The sequence below is a fragment of the Macaca nemestrina genome, chromosome 11, assembly GCF_043159975.1.
Source record: "Macaca nemestrina isolate mMacNem1 chromosome 11, mMacNem.hap1, whole genome shotgun sequence".
Lineage (NCBI taxonomy): Eukaryota > Metazoa > Chordata > Mammalia > Primates > Cercopithecidae > Macaca > Macaca nemestrina.
In genome coordinates this window covers 139,952,746-139,979,231 of record NC_092135.1, presented here as the reverse complement: position 1 = coordinate 139,979,231, position 26,486 = coordinate 139,952,746, and the positions used below count along the sequence as shown (strand labels likewise).

Genomic DNA, 26,486 nt, shown 5'->3' with positions numbered 1-26,486 from the left:
GTTTCAGGATATCTGATCAACACACAAAATTCAATTATCTTCCTATATTTCTATGAACAATTTGAAAATGAAATTGTTAAACAATTCCATATGCAATGGCATAAAAAGGCACCAGACCTGAAGAATAGAAGTAACAGAGCCCCAGCTAGACAGCAGCTGATGTCCACCAAGAGATCGCATGAAGCCATCCCTGGGCAGCTGCCCCGGGTGCCCACCCCCCACTCATCAGATTTTCATCAGACCCTGAAAATCGAAGGTCTGAGCCAGGGAAGCAGACCCAGCTCGTGACAACGAATGTATGAGGCCAAACTGAAGGCACCTGCTGCTTCTTGCCTCCCAGCCTGACAGACACTTAACACGTGGTGGGTCAGTGTGAGGGAGCATGGGAGGAAGCAGGTGGGGGGCCCAGTGAGAGGCAGGATGGTAGGAAGCAGGCAGGGAGTGGGAGGCAGTGAGGGGGAGGGAGGGAGGAAGCAGTTTGGCGGGGGAGGGGGGCCAGTGAGAGGGAGGATGGAAGGAAGGAGGTGCAGGGGGCGGGCAGTAAGAGGGAGGATGGGAGGAAGCAGGGGGCGGGGGATGGGACGAAGAAGGCGGGGGTGGGAGACAGTGAGAGAGAGGGAGGGAGGAAGCCGACCCCACCCTCCAGCCTGGCCTGAGCTGTGGCTGCCTCTGAGAGGGCAGAAGGGCCGGCCTGCAGGGGATGCGCCCCCTGACGCCCACAGAGTGAGGCCAAGGGCACCCCCACCTGAATCCCCTCCATGAAGTTTAATGAGTTTACAGGAGCATCGGAGCGGGGGGAATGGTGGCACCAAAAGACATATCCCCCTAGAACCTGCGAGTGGGACCTCATGGAGAATGGGTCTTCACTGATGTAATTAAGTTCAGGTTCTCCAGATAGAATCATGGTGGATTAGGGTGGTCTCTGCATCCAATGACAGGTGCCCTTATAAAGGAGAGAACGCAGGGAGATGGATGCTGTGTGAAGAAGGACGGAGCTGGAGTGACGCATCCACAAGCAGAGGAGCACGAAGGCGCAGTGATCCCCAGCACAGCGGAGAGAGGCAGGAATGGCCTCCCCCTCAGAGTCCTCGTCCTCCCTCAGAACCACCCCTCACCTCTCCCTCACAGGCCCCCCGCCTCCCCCTCAGAGTCTCCGTCCTCCCTCAGAGTCTCCGTCCTCCCTCAGAACCACCCCCCGCCTCCCCCTCAGAGCCCCTCCGCCTCCCCCTCAGAGCCCCCCGCCTCCCCCTCAGAACCCCTGAATTCCCCTCAGAGCCACCCGCCTCCCCCTCAGAGCCTCCGGAGGGAGCAGACTCCACCACCACTTTATTTCAGACTTCTGGTCTCCAGAACCGTGAGACAGTCAATATCTGCTGTTTTGAGCCACCTGGTTTGTGGGACCTTGTTAACCTTCTTACTACAACCCTAAAAAGCAAATACCAGCACGCACTATTTTATATTTTAAAACCAGGATTATAAAAGAACCATGGAAACGCAGGGAAAGGCACAACTATCCGGTTTTCTCTGGCAGTCGCTCTGAAGAGGAAATGGAGTGGAATTTTTACAACAGGAGTGGGTTACTAACGGGCATTGAGGCACCTTCCTTGGAGGGCGCAGGTGGTGGGGTGGGTGGGGGTGAGGGGCAAATGGCAGAGAGAGAGAAAGAGAGAGAGAAAGGCAGGTCCTGCCTTCGTCCTCCACTTCAGGGGCTCACCTTGGCCACACAGCTAGTTCTGACCAAGAAATGTGGGCAGGGGTGACGCAGTCCACTCCTGGCCCTGGCTCATAAGACCCTCGCAACAGCCTCCTCACCTTCCTCCCCAGCTGTGTACTGATCAGAGAGGACGCCAACCCGGAGGAGGGCAGCGCCACAGGTGGAAGGGTCTGCTGGATCCCTGATGACAGTGTGGAGCCGAGCTCCCTGAGGACTTGCATCACGGCACAGCAGTGCTGAGATATGAGGTGTGCCTCGCGGATGCACCTGCTGTGTGCATGGGTCGGGACGGCATCCTACAGAGATTACAAAGCCTCAAAAATGTCCTCACTGGGGCCACAGAGATCAACACTGGGCCTTAGGAAGAGTGGTGGTGCAGGTGCAGGGGACGCATTGCTGTGGGCACAGATCTGCCGCACCGGGAAAGATGGGGAGGCCACTGAAGCAGCCCAGACAGGTCTGGATCCTGAGAAGCACCCTCCTGGCAGGGGCTGTGGAGACCAGAGGAGGTTCCCTGATGCCTCCTCTTTGAAAGACGCTCTGCACCTGTGTATTTGTGCTCAGTAAGACCCATTTGTTGCACACAAGCTGGCACAGCTCATAATTCAGGGGCAATGGAATTGGAAGGACATTTCAGAAAATCTGTAAACAAAAGCAATTATTCTTTTGTGCAGAAGAAAGAAAACACAACCAGCCATTTTTCCTCATTCTCTGCAGTGTCCGTGAGTGTGGCAGCCAAGCTTAAAATGTACTTGCCTCTCGGATTCAGCCCAGCCCCCTCCATCAACACAACCACCACAAAACTTGGTGTTTTCCCCTACGAACTTTGCCCAATTTTCCTTTATCCACCTGGAAAACAAGACTCCAGGCCACGTTCACTATGAGATTAGTTAATCTCTGTGGCCCTGAGGTCTGCCACCTGCCCCAACCTCACTCCTCAAGGAGGAGGCCTGATAAACTCATTCATAGCGAGGCAGAGGACGCGGTGATGCAGAAGAACATAAAAGCTGACGCTGGGGCTTTGCCAGGTCCCTGGAGACTGAGGCTAAGGGTTGAATGTGCAGTGAAGGGCTCTGGGGTTCCAAAAGCTGAGGGGGACTTCTGTGGCACAGCCCCTGTGGAGACTCAGGTACCTCCCTGGAGGCAGATCCAGGGCAAAGCTCTGCCTTAATCCTCCAAGATCTTTCTCAGGCCTACTCCAGTTTAGCAGGGGACCTGACTTCTAGTTCACGGGATTATCCTGAGTGTTACAGAGAATACACGTGTGAAAGGGGGTGGAGTGCACACGTGCAACCAGAATGCCCTGCACCCCGCAGCAGCCAGGTCTGTGCGGAGAAGCCTGGAGGACAATGTGGCTGGCATGGGCTGCTCCCGAGATGATGGACAGATGGACTGGAGCCAGGACCCTCACAGAATATCTAGGGGGGCGGTGGCTGCATGGACAGCAGCTCTTCCAATACGACTTGGAGGCTTCATTTCTGCCTCACATGCGGTTTTGTTGCATCTCTCTGAAGGTCCTCTCATTAAAGACCAGCACCTGCATAATCCATCCACAGCCTGCAGCCCTGCACAGAGGCTCAGACTCCCACCTGCTGCTGTGAGCAATTAAACCACTTAAACCTCATTTACAGGATTATCCAGCTGAACACCCAGGCTGTGCTGCTTAAGGGCTGCAGCCTTGAAAGACATGCTCAAAATGACAGCCTCAGAAAGCCCGCATTGCTGGGAAAGCCTCGTGCTGAGTGGTGCAGTCCACCCTGGGGCCCCCAGAGGAGTTTGCATTTCTCTCCTGTGAGCTCTTTAATGGTGCACGTACAGCAACGCCTCACCCACCGAGCACAGAGGGGCTGACTGATTGGACGTCTCTGCAGCACATGCTGCCGGCGCCATGGCGCCCTGGCTCACAGCAAGTCAACGTTTACACTCGCAGCCTGTTTCTCTGCTGTCGGAGCTCTGGTGAGCCGCCGGCGTCACTGCCACAACACGCGGGGCCCAGTGTCCACCTGCCGCCTCCCCGCCTGGGGCGCCTCTGGGCTGCTAGGCTGGTAAGAGGTCACCCCTGCCATGACAGGGTAGCCAGTGCTGGACCTGCGCTCCTCTAGCAAATGGCTGTGAAACTGGACAAATACAGGGCCACTGTGATGGAGCTGACTGTGAGCCACGCTTCCCACCCTTCTCCTCCCCATCTGCCGTCATAGGAGGCAGAGCGCAGGGGGAACAAGAGCCACAGTGAGAGGAGGGGCAGCGCCAGGGCTGGGCTTAGCCTGGGGCAACAGAGAAGGAGCTGTGTGGGGGCCAGAGGGGGGAGACCGGGAGGAAAACAACAATGGCTCACAGCGGCCTCAACCTCCTGGGCTCCAGGGATCCCTCTGCCTTGGCCTCCCAAGAAGCTGAAACTACGGGTGCGCACCACCACGCCCAACTAGTTTCTTTTCCTTTTAATAGACGAGGTCTCACTGTGTTTCTGAAACCACTCTTGAACTCCTGAGTTCAGGCAATCCTCCTGCCTCTGCCTCCTAAAATTTGGGCATCACAAACATGAGCCACCACACCCAAAAGACGGTTAATTTCTTAAAAAGGGAACTTTAATGTCTTTAAAAGATTGTCCAAAGCAAAAGCAGCATTGTGTTATGGAGTTTGTGATGTAGGTAAAAGTTAAACATATGACAACTATAACAGGAAGAACAGGGTTAGAGGAATTACACTGTTACAAGTTTCCAACATTTTGTGTGACATGAATAGGCTGATAAATTAAGGATGCATTTTGTTGTCTTTAGAATAACTACTAAAAATGGTAATACCAAGAGACACAGCTAAAAGGCCAACAGAGGTGTAAAACAGAGTGCTAAAAAATTTCAATTAACCCAAAAAAGGCAGGAATGGAGGAACAAAGGAACAAAAATATGACAAATAGAAAACAAATGACAAGATAAGACACTTAGAAAACAAGTAGCAAGATGGAGGATGTACAGCAACCTCATCAATCATTACAGGAATGGCAAATGGAGAAACTCCACGTGCAAAGTGGAGACTGTCACCAAGACCCAACTCCATCTATGGACACCCACTTAAGATACAAAGACAGGTTTGGTGTCTAAAGGATAGAAAAAGATCCACAGTGAGCCAGGCGTGGTCCCAGCATTGTGGGAGGCAGAGGTGTAAGAATCACTTGAGTCTAAGAGTTTGACCTGTAATCGCAGCACTTTGGGAGGCTGAGGCAGACAGATCACCTGAGGTCAGGAGTTTGAGACCAGCCTGGCCAACATGGTGAAACCCTGTCTCTACTAAAAATACAAAAAATTAGCCAGGCATGGTGGTACGTGCCTGTAATCCCAGTTACTGGGGAGGCTGAGGCAGGAAAATTGCTTGAACCTAGGAGGTGGAGGTTGCAGCGAGCCGAGATCATGCCACTGCACTCCAGCCTGGGCAACAAGAGTGAAACTCCTTCTCAAAAAAAAAAAAAAAAAAAAAAAAAAAAAAAAAAAAAAAAAAGTTTGAAACCAGCCTGGGCAATCAGCCTACAAAAAATGCAAAAAAAAAAAAAAAAAAATTAGCCTGGCATGGTGGTGTGCACCTGTGGTTTCAGCTACTCTGGAGGCTAAGGTGGGAGGATCACTTGAGCCCAGGAGGTCGAGGCTGTGGTGAGCCGAGATGGCAACACTGCACTCCAGCCTGGGCAACAGAGTGAGACCTTGTCTCAGAAAAAAAAAAAAAAGGAAAAAAGTGGCCAGGCACGGTGGCTTATGCCTGTAATCCCAGTACTTTGGGAGGCCAAGGTGGGCAGATCACAAGGTCAGGAGATCAAGACCATCCTGGCTAACACGGTGAAACCCTGTCTCTACTAAGAAAATATGAAAAAAAAAAAAATTAGCCGGGCGTGGTGGTGGGCGCCTGTAGTCCCAACCACTCGGGAGGCTGAGGCAGGAGAATGGCGTGAACCCAGGAGGCAGAGCTTGCAGTGAGCCGAGATCGCACCACTGCCCTCCAGCCTGGGCGACAGAGCAAGAATTCGTCTAAAAAAGGAAATAAAAGGAAAAAAGAATAGAAAAAGGAAAAGATACAGAGCGCCAATTCTGTGCATAAGAAAGCAGCCCTGGGACACGCACATGAGACCAGGTAGCACCCCTGAAGATAAAGAGGGATGTTCCATGACGACACCATGGTCAGCCTCTGTGAGGATCACAGAAAAATCCTAAATGCCTAAAAAAATAATAAGTTTCAAAATACACGAAGTAAAAAGGACAGAACTGAAAGAATAGAGAAATTCACTGTCCTAGTTGGAGATGTAATGGCTCTGCAAGCACAGCAGACAGGACAGGAAGGATTCGCCGGTTTTAAGAGCACTGTCAACCAGCTGCACCTCATTAACTCTTGGAGAGCGTCCCACCCCACAGCTGCAGAACACACGTAATTTTCGAGTGTGCATGGAGCATTTACGAAGATAGGGCTTATGGTTTGTTTTTTTTTTTGAGACGAAGTCTCGCTCCGTCGCCCAGGCTGGAGTGCAGGAGCCGGATCTCAGCTCACTGCAAGCTCCGCCTCCCAGGTTCACGCCATTCTCCTGCCTCAGCCTCCCGAGTTGCTGGGACTACAGGCGCCCGCCACCTCGCCCGGCTAATTTTTTGTATTTTTAGTAGAGACGGGGTTTCACCGTGTTAGCCAGGATGGTCTCGATCTCCTGACCTCGTGATCCACCCGTCTCGGCCTCCCAAAGTGCTGGGATTACAGGCTTGAGCCACCGCGCCCGGCCAGGGCTTATGTTAAACAGTAAGAATAAGTCTCTGTAATTTTAAAAAGTGAGATCCTGCAGTTTGTTCCTTCATCAAAATGGAGTTAAATCAGTAATAGCAAGATCCCTTTTAGACTCTCCACATATTTGGAAAGTGGGCAAGACTCTTCTAAATATGCTTCTCAGAATAGGGGGTTTAAAAAATAAATACATAAATAAAGAGAGTTTCCTAAATAAAGCATGGTCAAAGAAGAAATCCAAAGAAAATCGGCACGTATTTCAAATATTCATCAAAATATTACACAAAAATTGTAGCATAGTCGTAGAGGAAGATTTGTTACTTTAAACACTGACAACATTTCAACGAAGAAGGTACACGGTGATCAATACCCTCATGAAAGGGTGTTCAACTCACCCGTCGTGAGGAAATGCAAACTAACGCCTCACTGAGATCCGCCAAACTTCTGGTGCAGACTGTGACCTGGCAGAGGCGAGAAGGAGGAGATTGGGGGTGAGGTCCACGTGTCCCAGGCAGGGGACAGAGGCCAGAAGGAAGTGGCTGGGGGTGAGATCCACATGTCCCAGGCAGGGACGGAGAGGAGGGAGAACTGGACAGCAGCGTCTGCTTCCAGCCAGGTCACATGTTTGGAGACGCGGTGTCACCTCAATGTGAGGAACAGCCACCAAAGACACGTCTGTACTTCCTCCCACCACCTCTCACCAGGGATCAGAATCCCGGCCCCGGGGACCCTCGACCCATAAACATCTTGGGCCTGCAGCACCACCGAGCACGCCACAGCCTTGGCCTGGGGCTGCTTCAGAGACACTGCACAGGGGCCTCTCACTTCCCCGGCCAGGAGCCACCCACGCTGCACCCAGGGAGGCCCCATCTGCGTCTGTCCCACCTTTCAGACCGAGCCAGCCAGAGGCGCCCAGAAAGACTATGCCAGGCCTCAGCTGTGTTGAAACCCAGGTTGGGGACAGTGGCAAGACCTGTGCCACCGTCTGCCCTTGATCCTGGCTGGATTCAGTTACGTGGCTGCACCCCAGTGAAGGCGCAGAGGGCACCACCACCTGCACAGGAAGGGAAGGAAGCCCACAGCAGAGCACGCTCACGTGTGGCCACGCCCCCGGCCCAGCCCCCTCACACATGGCCACACCCCCTGCCAGCCCCCTCACATGTGACCACACCCCCGGTCAGCCCCCTTCCACACGTGGTCACGCCCCCTCGCACATGACCACGCCCCTCCCAGCCCCCTCACACACGGCCACGCCTCTTACCCAGCCCCTCACACGCGTGGCCACGCCCCCTTCTCAGCCTCCTCACGCGCGTGGCCTCGCCCCCTGCACGGCCCCTTCACACGTGGCCACGCCCCTGCCCAGCCCCCTCACACGCATGGCCACGCCCCTGCTCAGCGCCGTCACACGGCCACGCCCCTACCCAGCCCCCTCACACGTATGGCCACGCCCCGGCTCAGCGCCCTCACACGCACGGCCACGCCCCTGCTCAGCGCCCTATCGCGTGCTGCCCCCTCGTGCCCATCCAGGGCGGCCTCCTCCGCACCAGGGCTGACCCAGTGTGGGGTCCAGGTGGGCTCTGGGAGGCCCCAGGGCAGAGCTGTATCCCGCGTCACTGAGGCTGCACCGAGAAAAAGGAAGGGGCGGAGGAAGCTGAAACCCGACCCGCGCTGCCTGGGTGTGGCGAGCCCGCTCGGGTGTAGTCGTCCCGCCCGCTCATCTGCTTTCCCTGCGTCTGTAATACGCGTGGCACCCGGAGTGTGTGGCTTTTGTGATGTTCTTTTAGGGGAGACATAACGCAGTCCTCTGTCCGGCCTCCTGCCGGGAATGGTCATGGGGGCGCGGTGAACCCCATGCGTGCCGAGGGCCGCCTTGGAGCCCAGCACCACACAGGTCAGGGCAGTGTTAGCCACTGCTGAATGACTCCTGTTGTGGTAAAATTGTTTTGACTCTTAAAGACTACACACAGCCCATTCTGCCATTATTTAGGGTGAATTATACTGCTGGGTCACAAGGAGAAGACGTGGCTCCTCTTGATGCTGAGGGAGGCCTGGAAGTCATTGCTGGGAGCATGGGAAGAGTGCTCCCCGAGGCAGAGCCTCCCAGGAGACAGAGGCGGCCCAGCGATGACCTGGGAGGTGGTGGGCACAGGTGTTCGGGGTCCCTCGGGGCCCACCATCGGAGGCCCCTCAGCAGGCCCTAACCTCCCCCTTGTGTCCTAAGGCAGTTCCGCTTGCATTGGCATGGTCATTTCACTACTTCTGACCTGGAAACGAGGTATATGTTTGGGGGTGTCACGAGGCTCCCAAAGGGGTGCTCACAGGGCGCTTTTCCTTATTTTATAAAACCAGCTAAACGAGCCACACCCCGAGGGGCAGTCCCCCTGCTCACCCCTGGAGGGACTCTCCCGGGGCTGAGGGTCTTCCCCAGGTGCCTCACCCAGGCTTCTCCAAGTGTGGAGTGGCCTTCAGTCTGCTGAGAAAAGATGTGGGTTGTCTGGCAGTCACTCTGCACTGGATTCACAGGAACCTCTGCTGCCTCCCTGGTCCCCCTTGATCGGCGCTGGGTCTAGGAACCAGCTCTGGGTTGGAACTGGACTTGAAAATGTCATTTTCTGCCTGTACCCACCAAGGCCACCTGGGGCTGTTCAGCGAGGAAACCCCTGTCGCTCTCCTCAGATGTTGGCCCCAGGGCACCCTCAGTGTCCCCGACTCCAAATCACCTTTTCTTCCCAAATGACCCCAGCAGCGTAGGCCAGCCCCAGCTGGAAAGACTGCTCCCCTCGCCCCTCCCCTCTGCTCCCCTGCCCTCTCTTCACCTCCCGTCCCTTCCTTTCTTCTGCAGGTGGAAGTCCTGGGCCAATCCCACATCCACATCCCTCACTGCACTCCTGGATCACACCTGGACAGACACAGAACTAGTCCTGGGAGTGATCACAGGGCCAGGACCCTAGTAATGAGTTATGTAAATAGCTCTGGGTGTCTGGAATTGGTTCTCTGCTCCAACTAGATTTAAAGGCATTCACGCTCTGTTCCCAGGGGTACCAGGGTGCTAGGTGCCCACAGGAGTAGCATACAGGCACTCAGATTGTCACCTGCAGACATCTGTAATCAAGTGCCTATAGGATGCCTGGCCCTGGGCATCAAGGGAAAAATGTAGGGGTGTAGCTGGGTGGGCGGATGCTTCTAAGTGTGCTGAAGAACTTGGGGGAAAAGTGAAAGGCCTCCAATTTGGCCTCCAAAGTCCCAGGCAAAGAGGGACACTTGCCACTAACAGGTGGGGACATTCCCCAAAGGCTGTGAGGCAGGGTGGAGGCATCGCCAGGACCCCAGCCCTCTGCTGCCTTTCCTGTACAGAGGTGCAAAGTGCCAGGCACCAGAAGGAAAGGGAAGGAGACAGACACCCAAACTTCTGCTCCAGCTAGGACCTCTCACTGAGGCCCAAGTGGTGTAACCCTCCACCTACCAACCATCCTGGGACCCGGATCGCCGGGTGGTCACTCCTCCTGGGGACTTCCCTGGCCTCCTCCTGCTCCCCTTGCCAAAGCTGCAGGTAAAGGAGCCCCAGCCCACCCCATCCAGCCGTTGTCCAAGGCCAAGGCCTGCCTGTCCACCTGAATATCCAGGGTCCAGGGTAACCAGCCTGATCCTAACCCAACCCTGCAACAGGTAGTTACATAAATCAGCACAGACCCCAGACACTTAGAGCTGCATTCGCTTTATCCACCTCAGGGTGATGGGAGCTGCTGTTGGAGTTCTCACTGACCCTCCCAGGGAACCCCAAGCCTGTGCTCAGCCTCACACGCTCTGGGCGGACTTGGTTTCAGCGGGAATGACATCTGACCCTGGACGAGCTGACCCCCATCACTAGGAAATGTACCTAAAGTCAGGAAATTATTCAGACTTTGAGTCCCCTCAACTTTGGCTGAACTAATAGCAATTACATTAAAAGTGTGTCTGCCCTTCATCTTTGACTTTGATATTAAATATCTCTACTATCAATTCAGTTGCCTAAAGTCGTTACTGCTACCTCATATTTAATTAGGCCCAACCTGGCCACTCAAACCATACAGGAGACTCAGGTGAGAGGTCAGATATAGGCTCAGGTTAAAGTTCCAGTGTGGGCTCAGGTGAGGGCTCAGGTGCAGGTTCCAGTGAGGGCTCAGGCTAAGGTTCCCGTGAGGGCTCAGGCGCGGCCTCAGGTGAGGGCTCAGGTGCAGGCTCAGGTGCGGGCTCAGGTGAGGGCTCAGGTGAGCGCTCAGGTGCGGGCTCAAGTGCGGCCTCAGGTGAGGGCTCAGGTGCAGGCTCAGGCGCAGCCTCAGGTGAGCACTCAGGTGCGGGCTCAGGTGCGGCCTCAGGTGAGGGCTCAGGTGAGGGCTTAGGCATGGGCTCAGGCGCAGCCTCAGGTGAGGGCTCAGGTGCGGGCTCAGGTGCGGGCTCAGGTGAGAGCTCAGGTGCAGGCTCAGGTGAGGGTTCAGGTGCGGGCTCAGGTGAGAGCTCAGGTGCGGCCTCAGGTGAGAGCTCAGGTGCAGCCTCAGGTGCAGGCTCGGGTGCGGCCTCAGGTGAGCACTCAGGTGCAGGCTCGGGTGCGGCCTCAGGTGAGCGCTCAGGTGAGGGCTCAGGTGCGGCCTCAGGTGAGCGCTCAGGTGCAGGCTCAGGTGAGGGCTCAGGTGCGGCCTCAGGTGAGGGCTCAGGTGCGGCCTCAGGTGCGGCCTCAGGTGCAGGCTCAGGTGCGGGCTCAGGTGCAGCCTCAGATGAGCGCTCAGGCGTGGCTCAGGGTGAGCGTTCAGCTTGGGCTGCCTGGCATGTGAGCCCCAGGCCTGCCCTTGGCTTTTGAGCTGGTGTCTGTGCCTCGGCTTTCCCGCGACCACGGCAGTGCATTCAGCACTCACAGTACTGCATTTGCCTTCACAGCGGTGAGCCGCACACCAGTGAGTGCACCCGTGGCCTTAGCTCCCATTTTTACTGGTGAATGTAACAATTAATTAAATAAATACAATCACTAATGAAACCAATGGTAACAATGCTGATGATGGGTAGTCTGTTAGTTTTAACGAACTCATCTGATTAAGCCGAGAAGCAGTTCGACAGCACTGGGGACAAGGGAGCGTCCCCAGAGATCCGCGCCCTCCCAGGCCTTTGACAACGGGATCTGCTCGTCCCCTATAGCGGCCACACGGGGGCGCCGCAGGACAGCGAGGAGTGGGCCGGGGGCGAAGGAGGGAGAGAGGGACGGGGTGGGGAGGCCTGGCGAGGGAGGGGAGCGAGGAGACGGATGGGGTGGGGGAGTCGGGACAGGGAGGGAAGCAGAGAGGGGGACGGGGTGGGGGCGTGTGGCCAGGAGGGGGAGGGAGAAAGAGGAAGGGGAGGGAAGGGGAATGGAGAAAGAAGGGGGCAGGAGAGGGACAGGAGGAGGGGAGAGGGACCGGGAGAGGGCTGGGAGGACCGAGAAAGGAGGGTCGGGAGAGGGGCAGGAAAGAAGGACCAGGAAGTGGCTGGGAAGGGGGAGGAGTGAGGGTCATGGGGGGTGGGAGTCAAAGGGCTGGACAGGGGCCCTGGGCAGGTGTTGGGGGAGTTGGGGTCAAGCAGGCCAGGGAGCTGAGCGGTGGCCAGGGAGCTGGGGTGTCCCAGGTGCCTTTGGAAACCCTGAGGGGGTTCTTCCAGGATGGGCGGGTGCCTGCAGCCTTTGGGGATCCCTGGCAGGGTGCGGAAGGACCCCAAGGGCAGGAGTTTCTGGGCAGCCCCGAGGCAGACAGAAGGAATCCCCTTGGGAAAGGTGGGGATCTCTCACCTGTTGCTGAGGCTGCTCCGCCTGCCCCCAGGGCCCACAAGGAAGGGGGTCCCAGGTGACAGTCATGTCCTGTGTCCTGACAGGGTCAGATGCTGGGAGCTGACCAACAGCAGGGATGGGCCGGGAGCCATCCTGAAGGCTGAGTTGGGTAGGTTGTGGAGAAGGCACCAGCCTTGCCTTCTTCCTCTTCAGTGGCCACATTTTAGTAGCCATGCGACCAAGCGAGGTCACTGCAGGGTGGCCCCTCTTGTGCTCATATGAGGACACCTGTGCACAGGCTTCTGGGGTGTGTGGCGCTGAGGGCAGGGGCATGGGTCCAGAACACAGAGCCTCCCTGTGCCCTCCCTGCCCTGGGCCCCAGAACTCACCCACCCTCTGGGCCCCAGCAAGCTCCCAGCCAGGGATGGCCTGGCAGGCAATGGGAGAAGGGAGAGGTCAGGGCCTTGTGCCCCCTGCCTGGGGCCTCAGGTGCTCTTGTGAGTCCCCCGCCCACAGCCCCTGAGACCACTGCCCCACAGCGCTGGGCAGAAGGGGTGGGGAGGGGCACCTGCTGTCGGCCTGAGGCGGCCAAGCTGCCCACCCAGGAGACCCCCAGAGCCCCTGCTCCACTAGAGGAAAGCAGACTCCCAAATCCCATCCCAGGATGAGGCTGGCTTGGGCCCTATAAGTCGGTGTGTGGGGTTCCTGCCACCCTGCAGTTGGGCCCCCAAAGCCCTGGATTCCGGTTTATCCTGGGACCCCTGTCCGTGCAGTTGGGCCCCAAAACCTGGATTGGGGTTTCTCCTGGGACCCTCGTCCCTGCAGTTCAGCCCCAAGGCCTGGATTCGGGTTTCTCCTGGACCCTCGTCCGTGTCACCTGCAGGCTGGCTGCTGTCTCCAGCCTCTGTGTGGGGTGGAACCTCCTGGGGCCCATGGGGTCTCCATCGGTGCCCAGTAAGCAGAGGGTGCCAGGTTGGGATGAGAGGTTCCGCTGCTTCCTCTTGAAGCCCCCCCACCACCTGCATCCGAGCCCACCACAGCTGTGTGGGAGAATGCCCCCCCGCCACGCCTCCCCCGCACACCCCAGGGGTCCAGGCCAGCCTGGCAGGCAGAATCTCCGGAGGTGCTGGCCCCCCTCCCCAGCAGGGGCCCTGGACGAGGCTTCCCCTTTCTACCGGGCAGGGCTTCCCCAGTCGCAGACGCCAGGGTCTCCCCAGGCAGTTCCCAACCTCCCAGGACCCTCAGGGCAGACCCTGCCGGACAGTCGGACCCAGACACTGCCACGGTCAGGCCCCCACCTGGCTGGGACAGCCGGGTGTCCCAACACCCCCCGCCCCTAGAAAATGGAACCTGGGCTCTTTTAAAATGAAAATCCAGTGTGTGGCTTTGAGTAACAGGAGAGTTTTCTGTCATCTGCAATGGATCGAATTTATCAAACCCAGACAGGCTGAGAGCCCCACCGTGGCCCCCCACCCCTATGGATGAGAGGGGCCAAGATCCTTCCCGAGGCTACACTGAGGATGGGGGGAAGAGGGAGGGTGTGCCAAGCCAGTCTCAGCGGGGGCTCGAGTCTTTCCTGGAGAGAGGTAAGTGGCCTCTTCCACGAGGCCCCTGGGTCCACACAGGAGGGAGGTCAATTTGCACCTGACACGGAGTCGAGTCGGAGCTGGAGCTTCCTGTCCTATCCCAGGAGGCACACATGGCCAGGAATGTGGAATCCCCAAGAGGGAGCTCTCCCCAGGGGAAGAAGCGGTGGGTGTGAGGGGCCCCTGCAGGGTGGAGGGACAGAAGGACCAGCCCAGGTTTCTTTCGCCTGGAAACCTCCCTCGGTGGAGGGCTGCGTGGCTGGCTTTGCTTGATTTTATTGGAGTTACACACATAGGAAGAGCCTGGAGCACACAGGAACAGCTCAGGGCAGACCCACAAAACCACTAGAAGCGAGAGACAGGAGAGGCTGGGCTGCTGGCGGGGCAGGGTCTCAGAGGCAGGGGTGGGGTCCTGGAGGCAGGGCCGGCGTCTCAAAGGTGAGGCCTCGGAGGTGATGGGGCGGGGCCTCGGAGGCGGGGGTCTCAGAGGCAGGGGTGGGGTCTCCCTCGGAGGCGGGGGGGCGGGGCCTCGGAGGCAGGGCGGGCGTCTGAAAGGCAGGAGCTGGGGTCCCAGAGGCGAGGGTTGCCTGAACTTCGGGGCGTCACACTTGCTGCGGGTAGATCCCGGGGTTCAGCCGACACATGCACATGAGCCAGAAGACGCACACGGTCATGGACACCCAGATCCAGAAATCCTCATAGGGCTCGGCGTGCGGCCTGCGACCGGCGCGGCCAGGGCGCTCGTCTTCCTCCCAGCGGCACCCACAGCGGGCCTTGTGGAACCTGGACCTCAGCCGCCTCTTCTGGTAATAGCCTTGGGAGACGCAGCCATTGCCCTGGGGGCCGTAGGCAACGTGGCCACCGCCCTTGTGCTTTATGACATCGAAGACTGAGAAGGGGATGGTGATGGAGCCCTCACTGACGGTGACGGGGCCCTGGGCATCGGCCTCCAGAGGGGCGTCCTGACCCATGGTGACGAGGCCACCTTCCTTCTCTTTGCCTTCAGAGATGTCAGTAAAGGAATCTTTGCCTTGGACATCAGCAGGGAAGGAGAGGGCGAGGGAGCCCTTGACCTGGGAGGCGAGGCCACCAGCGTTGGTCTCTGGCAGGGGGTCGTGACCCACAGGGATGAGGCCCTGGCTGCCTCCTTCCTTCTCGTTGCCTTCAGCCACTTCAGCAACGGCATCCTTGACATCAGTAAAGATGAAGGGGAGGGTGATGGAGGCCTCTTTAGTGGCCACAGGGCCATCGGTGGCCTCTGAGAAGATGTTGGTGAAGATGCTAGTGAGGGAGGAGGGGAAGGTGAGGGAGCCCTCCCCACTGGCCGAGAGGCCGACGCAGTAGAACATGGTTGGCGTGTGTTTCCCCGCAGGGACAAGGCCATTGTTGAGGGAGACGGGGCCCCAGCCCTGGGCCACGCCAACGGGGCTACAGAGGGAACCCCGGCCCTTGAAAAGGAAACCTTTGAGCTCGAAGGTCTGGATACTGCTGCCGAGGAGGCCGGGGCCATGGAAGAGGGGGTCTCCAATGGCCACTGGGAAGCCTTTGCCCCCAGGCATGGCCACAGAATCCCCAGACAGGTAGATGGAGCCCTGGCCAATGACCAGAGCCCCATGGCTGCCGGTCACAGGGAGAGAGGCCTCCTGTGAAAGAGAGGCAGGGATTGCAGGGCCCTCAGCGATGGGCACCTGGTCATTGCTGGCGCGCACAAGGGAGAAGGGGATGGCGATGACACCACCACCCTTGCCGAGGTCATCGCCGGAGGTGGGCAGCTGTTTGCCCCTGGAGACGGCGCCGGTGCCACCCCAGGCCGTGGCAGGGAAGTTGCCTGTCGTGGTGTTGGTGCTCCAGGCAGGGTCTGGGGCCTTCTGAAGGAAACAGACCCCCAGCTCGCAGGCCTCACAGCAGCCCTCGTAGGCCTCCCTGGGGTGCCGGGTTGGGCCGAGGCCATCCCCGTAGCAGTCCTGCAGGATGTGCAAGACCAGCCTGCTGAGGAAGGGCCGCTCGCCTGGGGGCCTCACCTGGCAGTCCCCGGGCGCAGGGCACAGCTTGCACCGCTGGCCCCAGATGCGCATCTTCACCAGCCCCCGGCGGCCGGCCCTGTCCCACCACAGGTGGAAAAGGACGTGCACGTGGGCCGAGTCCCAGGTCCCCGGACAGCGACTGCACTGGAGCCTGCGGGGGAAAGAGGTGCGTGTGAGTGCAGCAGAAAGAGGTCCCACGGCCGGGCCTCGCGCTCTGTTCTGTGGCCTCCTTGCCCATCCGACCCCAGCGCCTCGCTGCCCCCTGCCTCACATCCCACACTCAAACCTCAAACCTCACCCGCCAGCCACCCAGGGCCACGGCCAAGGCGGCCCAGCACCTGCTCCTGCCTGTGCTGAGGCTCTGAAACCACCAGCCCCTTGGCCACACGGGCAAACGCAGGCCCATGCACGCTAGCTTGCAACCCCCTCATCTGGAGCGCTGTTCTCAGCAAAGCAAACCTCCTCTCAGCAGTTTTGCAGCAAAACCCGCTCTGGCCTGGCCTCTGTGAGGTGTCGGCCACCTGCCGCCCGCGTGGCTCTGCTGGTGTTTTGTGAGTTGGGGTTAACACAGGAAGAGGCAGGCCAGCTGACACACTTAGAAGGGGAAAAGCATGCATCTGGGGGCTGTCCCTGGGGGCTCAGCAAGGGGGGTCCCTGTCCTGACTGAGAGGAGGTGATCCCCCCGTCACCTGCCAGCTGAGGGAAAGGGCGTCACTGAGGCCTGCGGTCATGGCCCAGGCAGCCCTGCTGGGCGTCGCCAGGCGAGGGGAGATTTGGGGAGAGCACTGGGAGAGACTGGCTTGTCCACAGCAGTCACCAGACCGGTGACCATTTGCTAACCACACAAGCAGCTGTGAGCTTCAGGGAACCCTGCATGAATGAGAGGCTCTGCTTCAGTTCCACGCAGTGGAACTTTCTGGATGACAGAATGTTCTATAGCCACACTGCCCCACCTGCAGCCGGCAGCCACACTGGCCACAGAGCCCGTGGACACGGTCGTGCTGGAGGAACTGAACTGCTGACTGTATTTAAATGGGACTGAGGAGCCTGCCAAAGCCACAGGCGCTGGGGCTCATGTTGGGGCACCCGTCCTCAGTTCTCTTCCGCCAGCTGGGAGCCACTCAGAGCCATCTCCGCCTGGCTGTGGGAACGGTGATGTGCTTCCAAGCACTTCTCAGACCCCAACACGGGTTATTACTTTCCCAACTTCTGAAAAAGCTGGGATTCTGCACACACCTGGCCCCAGGGGTCTCAGGCACTAAGGGGCTGTGTCCAAGGGCAGGATGACTCCCCCTTTGCCCAGGGCATCTCCACAGAGGGACTGACCAGCCAGCAGCCTGGGGGCCTGTCAGGCCGGGCGTCTGCGAGGCTGTGGAGCTGCCCTGCGCCCCTCCCGGCTGGCTCCTGGCAGAGCTGTGGATGCCTTGCCGGGTAGAGAAGCAGATGGGGCCCACCCTGTTGTCGTGACGGCACTACGACCATGACGATGGCCCATGAGGCTCACGTGACTCACAGCCACCCCGGGCCCCCGATCAGGGCCGAGCACCCCACCGTCTGCTGCGCAGGGCTGGATGGTGACCACAGGCACCGGCACGCCCCAGGGCCCACCTGTCAGCACAGACAGCTTCGAGGCCACGGCACTGCCATGGAAACAGGAGATAAGCCTGTGTCCAAGGGCAGCGCTGGCCTGAGGAGCCGAGTGAGGGAAACCAAACCCTCCACGAGGCACCCGCCATGTCTTCCCCGGGACCCCTGCGTCAGCAGCCGTGTGCCCAGCATGGCGAGGCAGAGGCTCAGACGGGAGAAAGAAGGAGCACCCAGTCCCCCCTCCCGTCTCAGGGACAAGAAGAGGCCCGACAGCCCCACCCAGCCTCTGGGACCACCCAAAGTCCTGTGGAAAAGCACCTTCAGCCCCCTCCCTCTCCCAGGGTCCCCAGCCTCTGGCCGCACCTCGAGAGCCCCACCAGCAGGTACTGGACGCCACCGCCGTCCAGGCGTCCTGGGACCAGGCTGTGCTCAGGTAGCAGAACCCAGACGTCCTGGGGTTTCCTCTCGGCCATGGCCAGGGTGAAGGTGCTGGCCCACATGTCTGCCCCAGCCCCGTCCATGCTGCCGCCTGGCTCCGCAGTGCGGGCTGAGGGCTGCGCCCGCCGGGGGCCCAAGGAAGCATCCCTGCATCCGGCGCCGGCCAATCAGCCACCTTGACAACAGCACGGTCTCCATGGCAACCAGATTTGTCTCCAAGAAATGGGAAGCAGAAAGGAAAAATACAATACAATGCAATCTCCCATGACCCCACCACCCAGAGAGCATCCCTGTGGCGGCAGCACCGTGTGGGCGGCAGCACCGTGGGGGCGGCAGCACCGTGGGGGGCCCGTGGACACGCAGGGGCCTCCCCAGACCTGTGCGTGTAGAGGCCCAGGTGTTTCCACACATCGCTCTAAGGAATCATCCCCAGCCCTCTCTTTCTACTGCGCACCAGGAACGGTGGCCCACACTCATCCCTTGCTGAACACTTCGTATTTTTCCAGCTTGTGGCTGTCATGTAACTTATTCACTCAGCTTCTCTCTGCAAACAGCACTAACGCTTTTCACACAAACAAAGCTGAGAAGAACTTTATAGAACGTGTATCACTGCAGATTGTCCCGTGGGTGTATTCTCTTAAACGTTTTACTAGTGAGAAATATAAAATATTTACATAAAATGCCTAAAACATAAATGCAGAGTTTCACAAATTATTCTAAAGTCTTAGTCACCACCTCCCAGAGGAAGAAAGAGAACCTCGCTCTGCCAGCCTCCAGAGCCGACTGCCTGTTCGCTCCCGATTTCAGCCCGCGGCCCCGCCCCCACCTCCCACCCTCCTGGCAGAGGTGCCACCAGCCTGGCCGTGCCTGCACGGACCACGATGAGGCTTCAACACCTGTGATGCCTCCCTCACCGAGCCCTTTAGCTGTGCAGCTTCTGAGCTTCACGTAAACACCCCATGTGTGTGCCCAGCTTCTCACACCTTTTCAGGTTAGTTTGTGAGATTCAGTGGCATTGCTGTGCATGGCAGCCACCTGTCAGGGCACAACAAGAAAGGGTGAGCTGAGAAGGAGCTGGGACGTGCAGGGGCGGAGGCAGCCGGCGATCCCTACAAAAGCTCAGCACAGATCTGCCCCCGGGAGCCTCCAGGCCGCCCGGCTCTCCTCACAGCTCCCATCTCACCATCTCTCTGCTCTGCACACCGAACAATCTCTTCTTATTTTTCTACCACTTCACGCATTATCTCCTCGTCTCTGTCCACTCTGCAGCTCACGCTGGCAAGTGAGTGCAATGTTGTCATAGTTTTCAAATCTGTGACATCTTCCTGCCTTGCAGCTAGGTGTGACTGCAAGATGGAAGAGGAAGCCATTAGGAAGCGCTCTGGGAAGGGGCCTCCATGCAGGGCCAGAGTGCCAGGGAAGGCCCCGTGTTCTCATTCCAGCTTCACTTTCTTCTGTCCATCAGTGCTGGGAGGATGGCCGCCCTCCAGCCAGCCTAAGGCCCGCCTGCAGCACGGAGCTGTGAGCCCAAGGAGCAGGAAGGCGGGAGCCCGGGGCCGTGGTGACAGCTGGAGTATTCACACCACTGGAGGGTCGCCCACCTCTGGGTTTCCTGTTCACACGAGATGTAAGCCAGCTGCCACTGTGGTCTCGAGGCACCATTCTCTGGCACTGTGGGTGATCACACAGCCAGCCGGAGCTATTCTAACTCGCACGCCGGGCTGCACCTGAGGTCCTGGGGTCTGCTGGTTGGCTCCGGGCCACTGTGCGTGTGTGAGCCCCTTGTGGTCCTGGTCCTGTGCCCCTGCAGGGGTCTAAGAGACACCTGCTGTCCACTTGCCTCCAAAGCCTCAGTCCACAGGGGCCCCTGCAGAGGACCTCCTCCCGCCACAGCGCTCTGGAGCTGGTGTTTCCTGGCTGCTATTCTGCCATGCTGGGGCCACAGCCCTGCCACAGTCCCACCTCTCAAGCTCCTCAGCCCTGGAGGCCACACGTGGCTCAGAGTTTAGGGAAAAGCTTTGGAATGGTGGCTGACCACAGTCACCCAAAATAACCTTTTGGATGGCAATTCCGGCCCTTATGAAATGCAGGGAGCTGGTTGCCCAGGCATTCTTCACTCAAGAATTGTTGAGCCTTCCTTAGACCCATCCCAGAACACCTCCAGAGGCCTGGGTGGCGGACAACAGAGAGGGCATCCTGTCCACGCCGCTGTCTGTCTGCCCGTTTGTCTGTCTCCCAAGCCCACAAGCCACGCCCTGCAAGAGCTGCTTACACAGCCCCTCACCATCAGCCAGCGATGAGCATCCCCGCTTCTTCGCCAGGGATGGATGAGGGAGGGTGTGCACAGCACCCACGGGTCCCTGCAACATGTGGCAGGGTCGTCCTTGGGCCCCCTGCATCAGCGCCCACCTGGAGCCGGCCACGGGAGCCTCTCGACAGGCTTGTGTGGTCCCTCCAAGGACAGGCCCTGGGACCCAGGCCTGGGGCAGACGCCTTCTGACCCCGCTCCCTGCCCCGCCTCCCCAAGGGATGGCTCCAGGACAGGGTGAGAAGTGGGTGGGAGATCAGACCACCGGGAAAGGAAACAATCAGGGGAAGCCGGGTGCCCCTTCAGCACTGCTGCCCACCTGGTGCGGGGCCTTAGCGCTCCCTCTCCCCCCAGACATGCTGTCCTTCTGGGGCCCCTTCCTCACACGCTGGTACCCGTCTTCCTGAGCTCAGCTTCTGGGGAGGGCAGATGGCAGGCCGGGAGGAGCCCTCCCTGCTGGGAAGCAGAACTTGCAGCTCAGGTGAGTCCCACCACAGTCTCCTGCCAGAACGGATGCACAGCCTGGGCCTGGAGGAGCAGAGGCAGCAGCTCCCGGTGAGGGAGGAGCGAACGCCAAGGCCTGGTGGGGCCAGAGCGCCAGTCAGCTGATGGGATGGTGGTCCTTGCTCAGCAGGATGCCGTCTGTGTGTAGAGGGAGAAAGAGACGGACAGGAAAAGGAGCCGGGCAGAGAACGGTGGCCGTTCGCAGGTGCTGGGGCCCACCCGCCCCCCACAGACCTCAGCTGGGGCTCACCCTCCCAACACAGACCTCAGCTCGTGGCTGCAGCGGTAGGGACAGGGCCGCCTCCCAGACCCCAGGCCCTGCAGCCCCGTGGGCCCCACGGGCAAGGGGCTGTTCCTGGCCCAAGGTTCCGTGTGGCTTTGCCCCTGCACCGCCCAGGCGGGTGGGGATCCGGGGACCGGCAGCTGGGGACGCAGCCTCTGTCCAGCCATTCTGTTGCTGAAGGCTCTTCCACCGTCCAAGAGGCCCCTTGCTCTCCCCTCCAACCCCAGGTCCTGCGGGGCTGGGGAGGCCATTCCCAAGGAGCAATGCAAGGGACCTCCTGCACTCACCCTCCGGGCATCCCACCCTGGGGGCCTCTCACTCACCGCTGCGTGTCCCCCCAGCTCAGCCCAGCAGGGGCCTGAGTGACACCCACTGCCCTGGAGTGAGAAGTCAGGGGCGCCACACACGCACAAGACACCACACACCACACACACTACACACACCACACACCACACACACATTACACGCACCACACACTACACACACAACACACCACACAACCAAACACCACACATGCCACACACACCACACATACCACACACTACACACCACACACACCACACACAAACACACACTACACACACCACACACACACTACACACACCACACCACACACACCACCCTACACACACATCACACAAACCATACACAACACACACTACACACACCACACAGCATACACACAATACCACATACACCACACACACTACACACACCACACACACCCACACACCACCCACCACACACACCATACACACTATACACACCATACACACTACACACACCATACACTATAGAACCACACACACACTACACACACCACATACACCACACACACTATACACACCACACATAACACATACCACATCCACACACCACACACACTACACATAACACACAACCAAACATCACACACATCACACACTACACCACACACCACACACCACACACACTACACACACCACACACGTACTACACACACCACACACCACACACACTACACACACCACACACGCACTACACACACCACACACAAACGCAACTACACACACCACACAACCAAACACCACACACGCCACACACTACACTACACACCACACTACACACACCACACACACAACACACGCTACACACACCACACACAAACACAAGCTATACCCACCACACACCACACATAAATGCACACTACACACCCACACAAACACCACACACTACACACACCACACACACCACACACACTACATACAAACACACTACACACACCAGGCACACAACACACACCACACACAAACGCACACTAGACACACCACACACACCACACACATTACACACATTACACACAGCTCACACACAACACACATACCACACACTACACACAAACACATCACACAAACCACACACACAACACACACTACACACACACGACACTCTACATGTCACACATAGCTCACACACAACACACACCACATACCACATACACTACACACACCACACACAGCACACACAGCACACACAACACAATACACACACTACACACACAACACACAATCACACACAAACACACATAGTACACACAGCACTCATACTACACACAACATACACTACAACCACACACCACACTACACACATACCATGCACACTACACACACCACATACCACATACACTACACACAACACACATAACACAACACACAACACACAATATACATGAACAAGGATACATACACACCACCACACAAAATACACATACCACATACAGTACATGTAAACACACACACCCACACACATACATGCACACACTGGGAGATTTAAAATATAAATTGACATTTAAACTACTCGGGCCGGGCGCGGTGGCTCAAGCCTGTAATCCCAGCACTTTGGGCGGCCGAGACGGGCGGATCACGAGGTCAGGAGATCGAGACCATCCTGGCTAACATGGTGAAACCCCGTCTCTACTAAAAATACAAAAAACTAGCCGGGCGAGGTGGCGGGCGCCTATAGTCCCAGCTACTCGGGAGGCTGAGGCAGGAGAATGGCGGGAACCCGGGAGGCGGAGCTTGCAGTGAGCTGAGATCCGGCCACTGCACTCCAGCCTGGGCGACAGAGCAAGACTCCGTCTCAAAAAATAAATAAATAAATAAATAAAATAAATAAACTACTCACCATATTCCAGAAAGTTTAGAAAACAGCGGAGGGGGTAGAAATCACCTGCCACCCCCCCTTAACAAACCGCCCAACTATTTTTATTTTTGTGTATAAAAAATTGTGGAAATATCTCATTCAATTTTTTAAAAGTTTATTCTTAAATTGGGCAGATAAATTGGTTGTTATTTTTCAACTTCTGGGAAATGTTTCGAAAACAGGATAGAACAGAGAGTTTTTATTTGCAAACACTATTAACCATTTCCTGTTCCAACCTCAGAAATGGCTGTGAATCAGGCGCTGCCTCCCCACCGCGGTGCCCTTGGCCCGGGCGGCTACAGCGTCGTTTCCACCCGGCCAGCCTGGCGCCCGCCGCCTCCCACTGCAGAAGCAGTTTCGGGATGGTCCTGCTGCTTCCTGTGCTTCCCCGGACCGTCCCTGCGTGGATGGAAACTTCCCGCTGCCCCGGGCGAGCGGGGAATCCCCTCCCCCTGCCACTTTCCATCGGTGCCGGCTCATGTTCCAGCCCCCGGGGCCTATCTCATCACCGCCGTGTGCAGGGCGCCATGCGTCATGACATGCAGGCCCCTTGGAAACTCTAGGTTTCTCTTCTCAGACCAGGAGAGGGGAGGGCCCCCAGCGAGGGGAACCTTCTCCAGGCCCCTGTCTGGGAAGGCAGTCCTAGAGCCCCTGGCCTCCTGGGCGCCTCGTCCACAGAGGGCTTCCGGGGCCTTTATTCACAGTCCCCAAGAAATGGAGCCCACCCAGACTCAAACTGGAGAATGGCTGACTAAATTGTGGTGTGCTACGTCCACACCACAGCCCGGATGGCTCAGCACAGAGAGGAACCGGCTGCTGAAACACACGCGCTGGAAGCATCTCCAGGGAATCCCGGAAGGACGCCGACTGCACCTTCCCACGGCTGTCGCTGGAATGAAACAGTGATGGGGGTGGAGGACAGGCTCGCGGCCAGCAGCAGGGAGGGGGGTGTATGATGGGGGTGGAGGACAGGCTCGTGGCCAGCAGCAGGGAGGGGGGTGTACTGCCAAGGGCACCCGAGGACCCCGTGGTGATGGGGACGTTCTGTGGCTTCGCTGTCCGGGGACGCAGGAGCCTTCGCCTGTGCGGACATTGTGCAGCCCTTGATAGGCACACGTCAGCCAGGAACGGGGACTCAGGATGGGATGGAGGCGTCACATCAAAGTCATTAACCTGGTTGTGACATTGTCCTGTGGTTTTCCAAACTGTATCATTCAGAGAGACTGAGCAGAGTGTATGAGGAAGCATCTGTGTAATTTCTTACAACTGCAAGTAAATCTACAATTGTCTCAATTGTAAATGATACAATACTCAACCAAAACATACAACCATCAGCCAGCTGTGGTGGCTCACGCCTGTAATCCCAACTCTTTGGGAGGCGAAGGTGGGAGAATTGCTGGAGGCCCGGAGTTCAAGACCAGCCTGGGTAACATAGAGAGACCTCCCCTGCCCCACCCCAATCTCTACAAAAAAAAAAATGTTAGATATGAGCTGGCCACAGGATGCCAGCTACTCAGGTGGCTGAGGTCAGAGGATCACTTCAGCCCGGGAGGTCGAGGCTGCAGTGAGCCGAGATCACACCACTGCACTCCAGCCTGGGCGACAAAGCAAAACCCTGTCTCTAAAAGAAAATAAACAAACAGACAAAAACCACATACAACTTTGCTTGTTGTAAATTATCTTTTAACTGAAAGCCTGGATTGAATCTGGCCGCTTCTGTCCCAGGGCCAGTGATTGGGAGGGGGCATGACCCTCTGCGAGGAAGGAGCAGGCCAGGGGAACGGCCTGGGTGTCCAGGTTCCCTGGGAAGGAAGTGTGAGAAAAGGAGATGGGGGAGGGGTGGGCAGGGCCGGCCAGCCAAGGGCCCCTCAGCCCCATCTACGCTGCTCCCCGGACTCCACCTGCCTTTCCTCCTTGTGACAGAAGACAGTGGAAGCCTACGGGGTGGAAGGCACAGGCTTAGGATGTGTGTGGGAGGAAAGTGTGTGTGCTGGGGAGCATGTATGCTTGGGGGTTGTGTGTGTTGGAAATCATGTGTGTTGGGGATTGTGTGTATATGCAGATTGTGTATGTGTGTTGGGGATTGTGGTGTGTGTGTGTTATAGATTGTATGTTGGGAATTGTGTATTTGTTGGGGATTGTGTGTGTGTTGGGAATTGGGTGTGTGTGTGTTGGGGATTATGTGCATGTTGGGGTTGTGTGTGTTAGGGATTATGTGTGCTGGAAATTATGTGTGTTGGGAATTATGTGTGTTGAGAATTGTGGGGATTGTACGTGTTTGGGTTTGTGTGTATGTTGGGGATTATGTGCATGTTGGGGTTGTGTGTATGTGTTGGGGACTGTGTATGTGTTGGGGATTGTGGGGAGGGAGATTCTGTGTGTGTGCTGGGGATTGTGTGTGTTTGGGTTTGTGTGTGTGCCGGGGACTGTGTGTTTGTGTGTGTGTGTTGGGGATTCTGTGCATATTGGGAGTTGTATGTGTGTTGGGGACAATGTGTACAGAGGATTGTGTGTTGGGAATTTTGTGTGTGTGTTGAGGATTGTGTGTGTGTTGGGGATTGTGCATGTTGGGAATTTTGTGTGTGTGTTGAGAATTGTGAGGGAATTGCATATGTTAGAGATTGTGTGTGTATTGGGAATTGTGTTGAGGATTGTGTGTGTTGGGGATTCTGTGTGTGTTGAGGATTGTGTGTGTTCTTGGAATTGTATGTGTTGGGAATTTTGTGTGTGTGTTGAGGATTGTGTGTGCTGGTGATTCTATACATGTTGGAAGTTGTGTGTGTGTGTGTGTTGGAGATTGTGTGTGTATTGGGAACTGTATATGTGTTGGGGATTGTGTGTGTTGGGAATTTTGTGTGTGCGTTGAAGACTGTGTGCGGGGGGATTGTGTGTGTTGGAGATTGTGTGTGTATTGGGAACTGTATATGTGTTGAGGATTGTGTGTGTTTGGGATTTTTTGTGTGTGTTGGGGATTGTGTGAGTGTTGGGGACTGTGTGTGTTGGGGTGTGGTGTGTTGGAAATCGTGTGTTGGGGACAGTGTATGTGTTTGGGGGAGGGTGTTGATAAGTGGTCTGGAGTGTGATATTGGGGTGCAGGCTCCATGAGTCCCCACCCCACACCTAAGCTCTGGGATCGCCTATCTACTTCTGGATGGGGTCCCAGGACCCTGTACGTCCAGCCTACTAGTCCGGGCCCAGTGCCCATCCCTGCAGGCCCTGTGCTCTCCAGGCTCAGACCCCAGACCCCTCCCAGCCTTGCAGACCCTCCCTGGGTCCACGTGTCCCTTTGCAGGTGCTCCGGTGAGTGGCGGTGTAGAGAGACCATCAGGCAGCCCTGGCCTCAGT

At 57.4% G+C, this 26,486-nt stretch overlaps 1 protein-coding gene and 1 long non-coding RNA gene across 3 annotated transcripts in view; both read right to left on the bottom strand.

Moving 5' to 3' along the window:
- LOC105473746 (uncharacterized) overlaps nucleotides 1–7,492 on the bottom strand; it is a 143,547-nt gene extending 136,055 nt beyond the window's left edge. For both annotated transcript variants that reach the window (XR_011610234.1, XR_011610235.1), the window contains exons 1-2: nucleotides 7,349–7,492; nucleotides 6,859–6,924 (exon numbers count right to left, since the gene is read on the bottom strand). This is a non-coding gene — a long non-coding RNA (uncharacterized lncRNA). The remainder of the gene's footprint in view (nucleotides 1–6,858; nucleotides 6,925–7,348) is intronic.
- A 6,119-nt stretch (nucleotides 7,493–13,611) lies between these two features.
- On the bottom strand, nucleotides 13,612–18,110 carry LOC105473748 (receptor transporter protein 5 (putative)). Its single transcript, XM_011727695.2, has 2 exons — nucleotides 17,791–18,110; nucleotides 13,612–15,991 (listed from the first exon to the last, which is right to left on the bottom strand). The coding sequence occupies exons 1-2, from the start codon at nucleotides 17,946–17,948 to the stop codon at nucleotides 14,419–14,421; spliced, it is 1,731 nt and encodes a 576-aa protein (XP_011725997.2). The 5' UTR covers nucleotides 17,949–18,110; the 3' UTR covers nucleotides 13,612–14,418.
- Nucleotides 18,111–26,486: the final 8,376 nt, after the last annotated feature.

Excerpts from the sequence above, each read along its gene's own strand:
- LOC105473748 (XM_011727695.2), bottom strand. The coding sequence starts at position 17,948 with ATGGACGGGGCTGGGGCAGACATGTGGGCCAGCACCTTCACCCTGGCC. Across the intron at positions 15,992-17,790 it reads CTGCTGGTGGGGCTCTCGAG|GCTCCAGTGCAGTCGCTGTC; the intron begins GTGCGGCCAGAG and ends TTTCCCCCGCAG.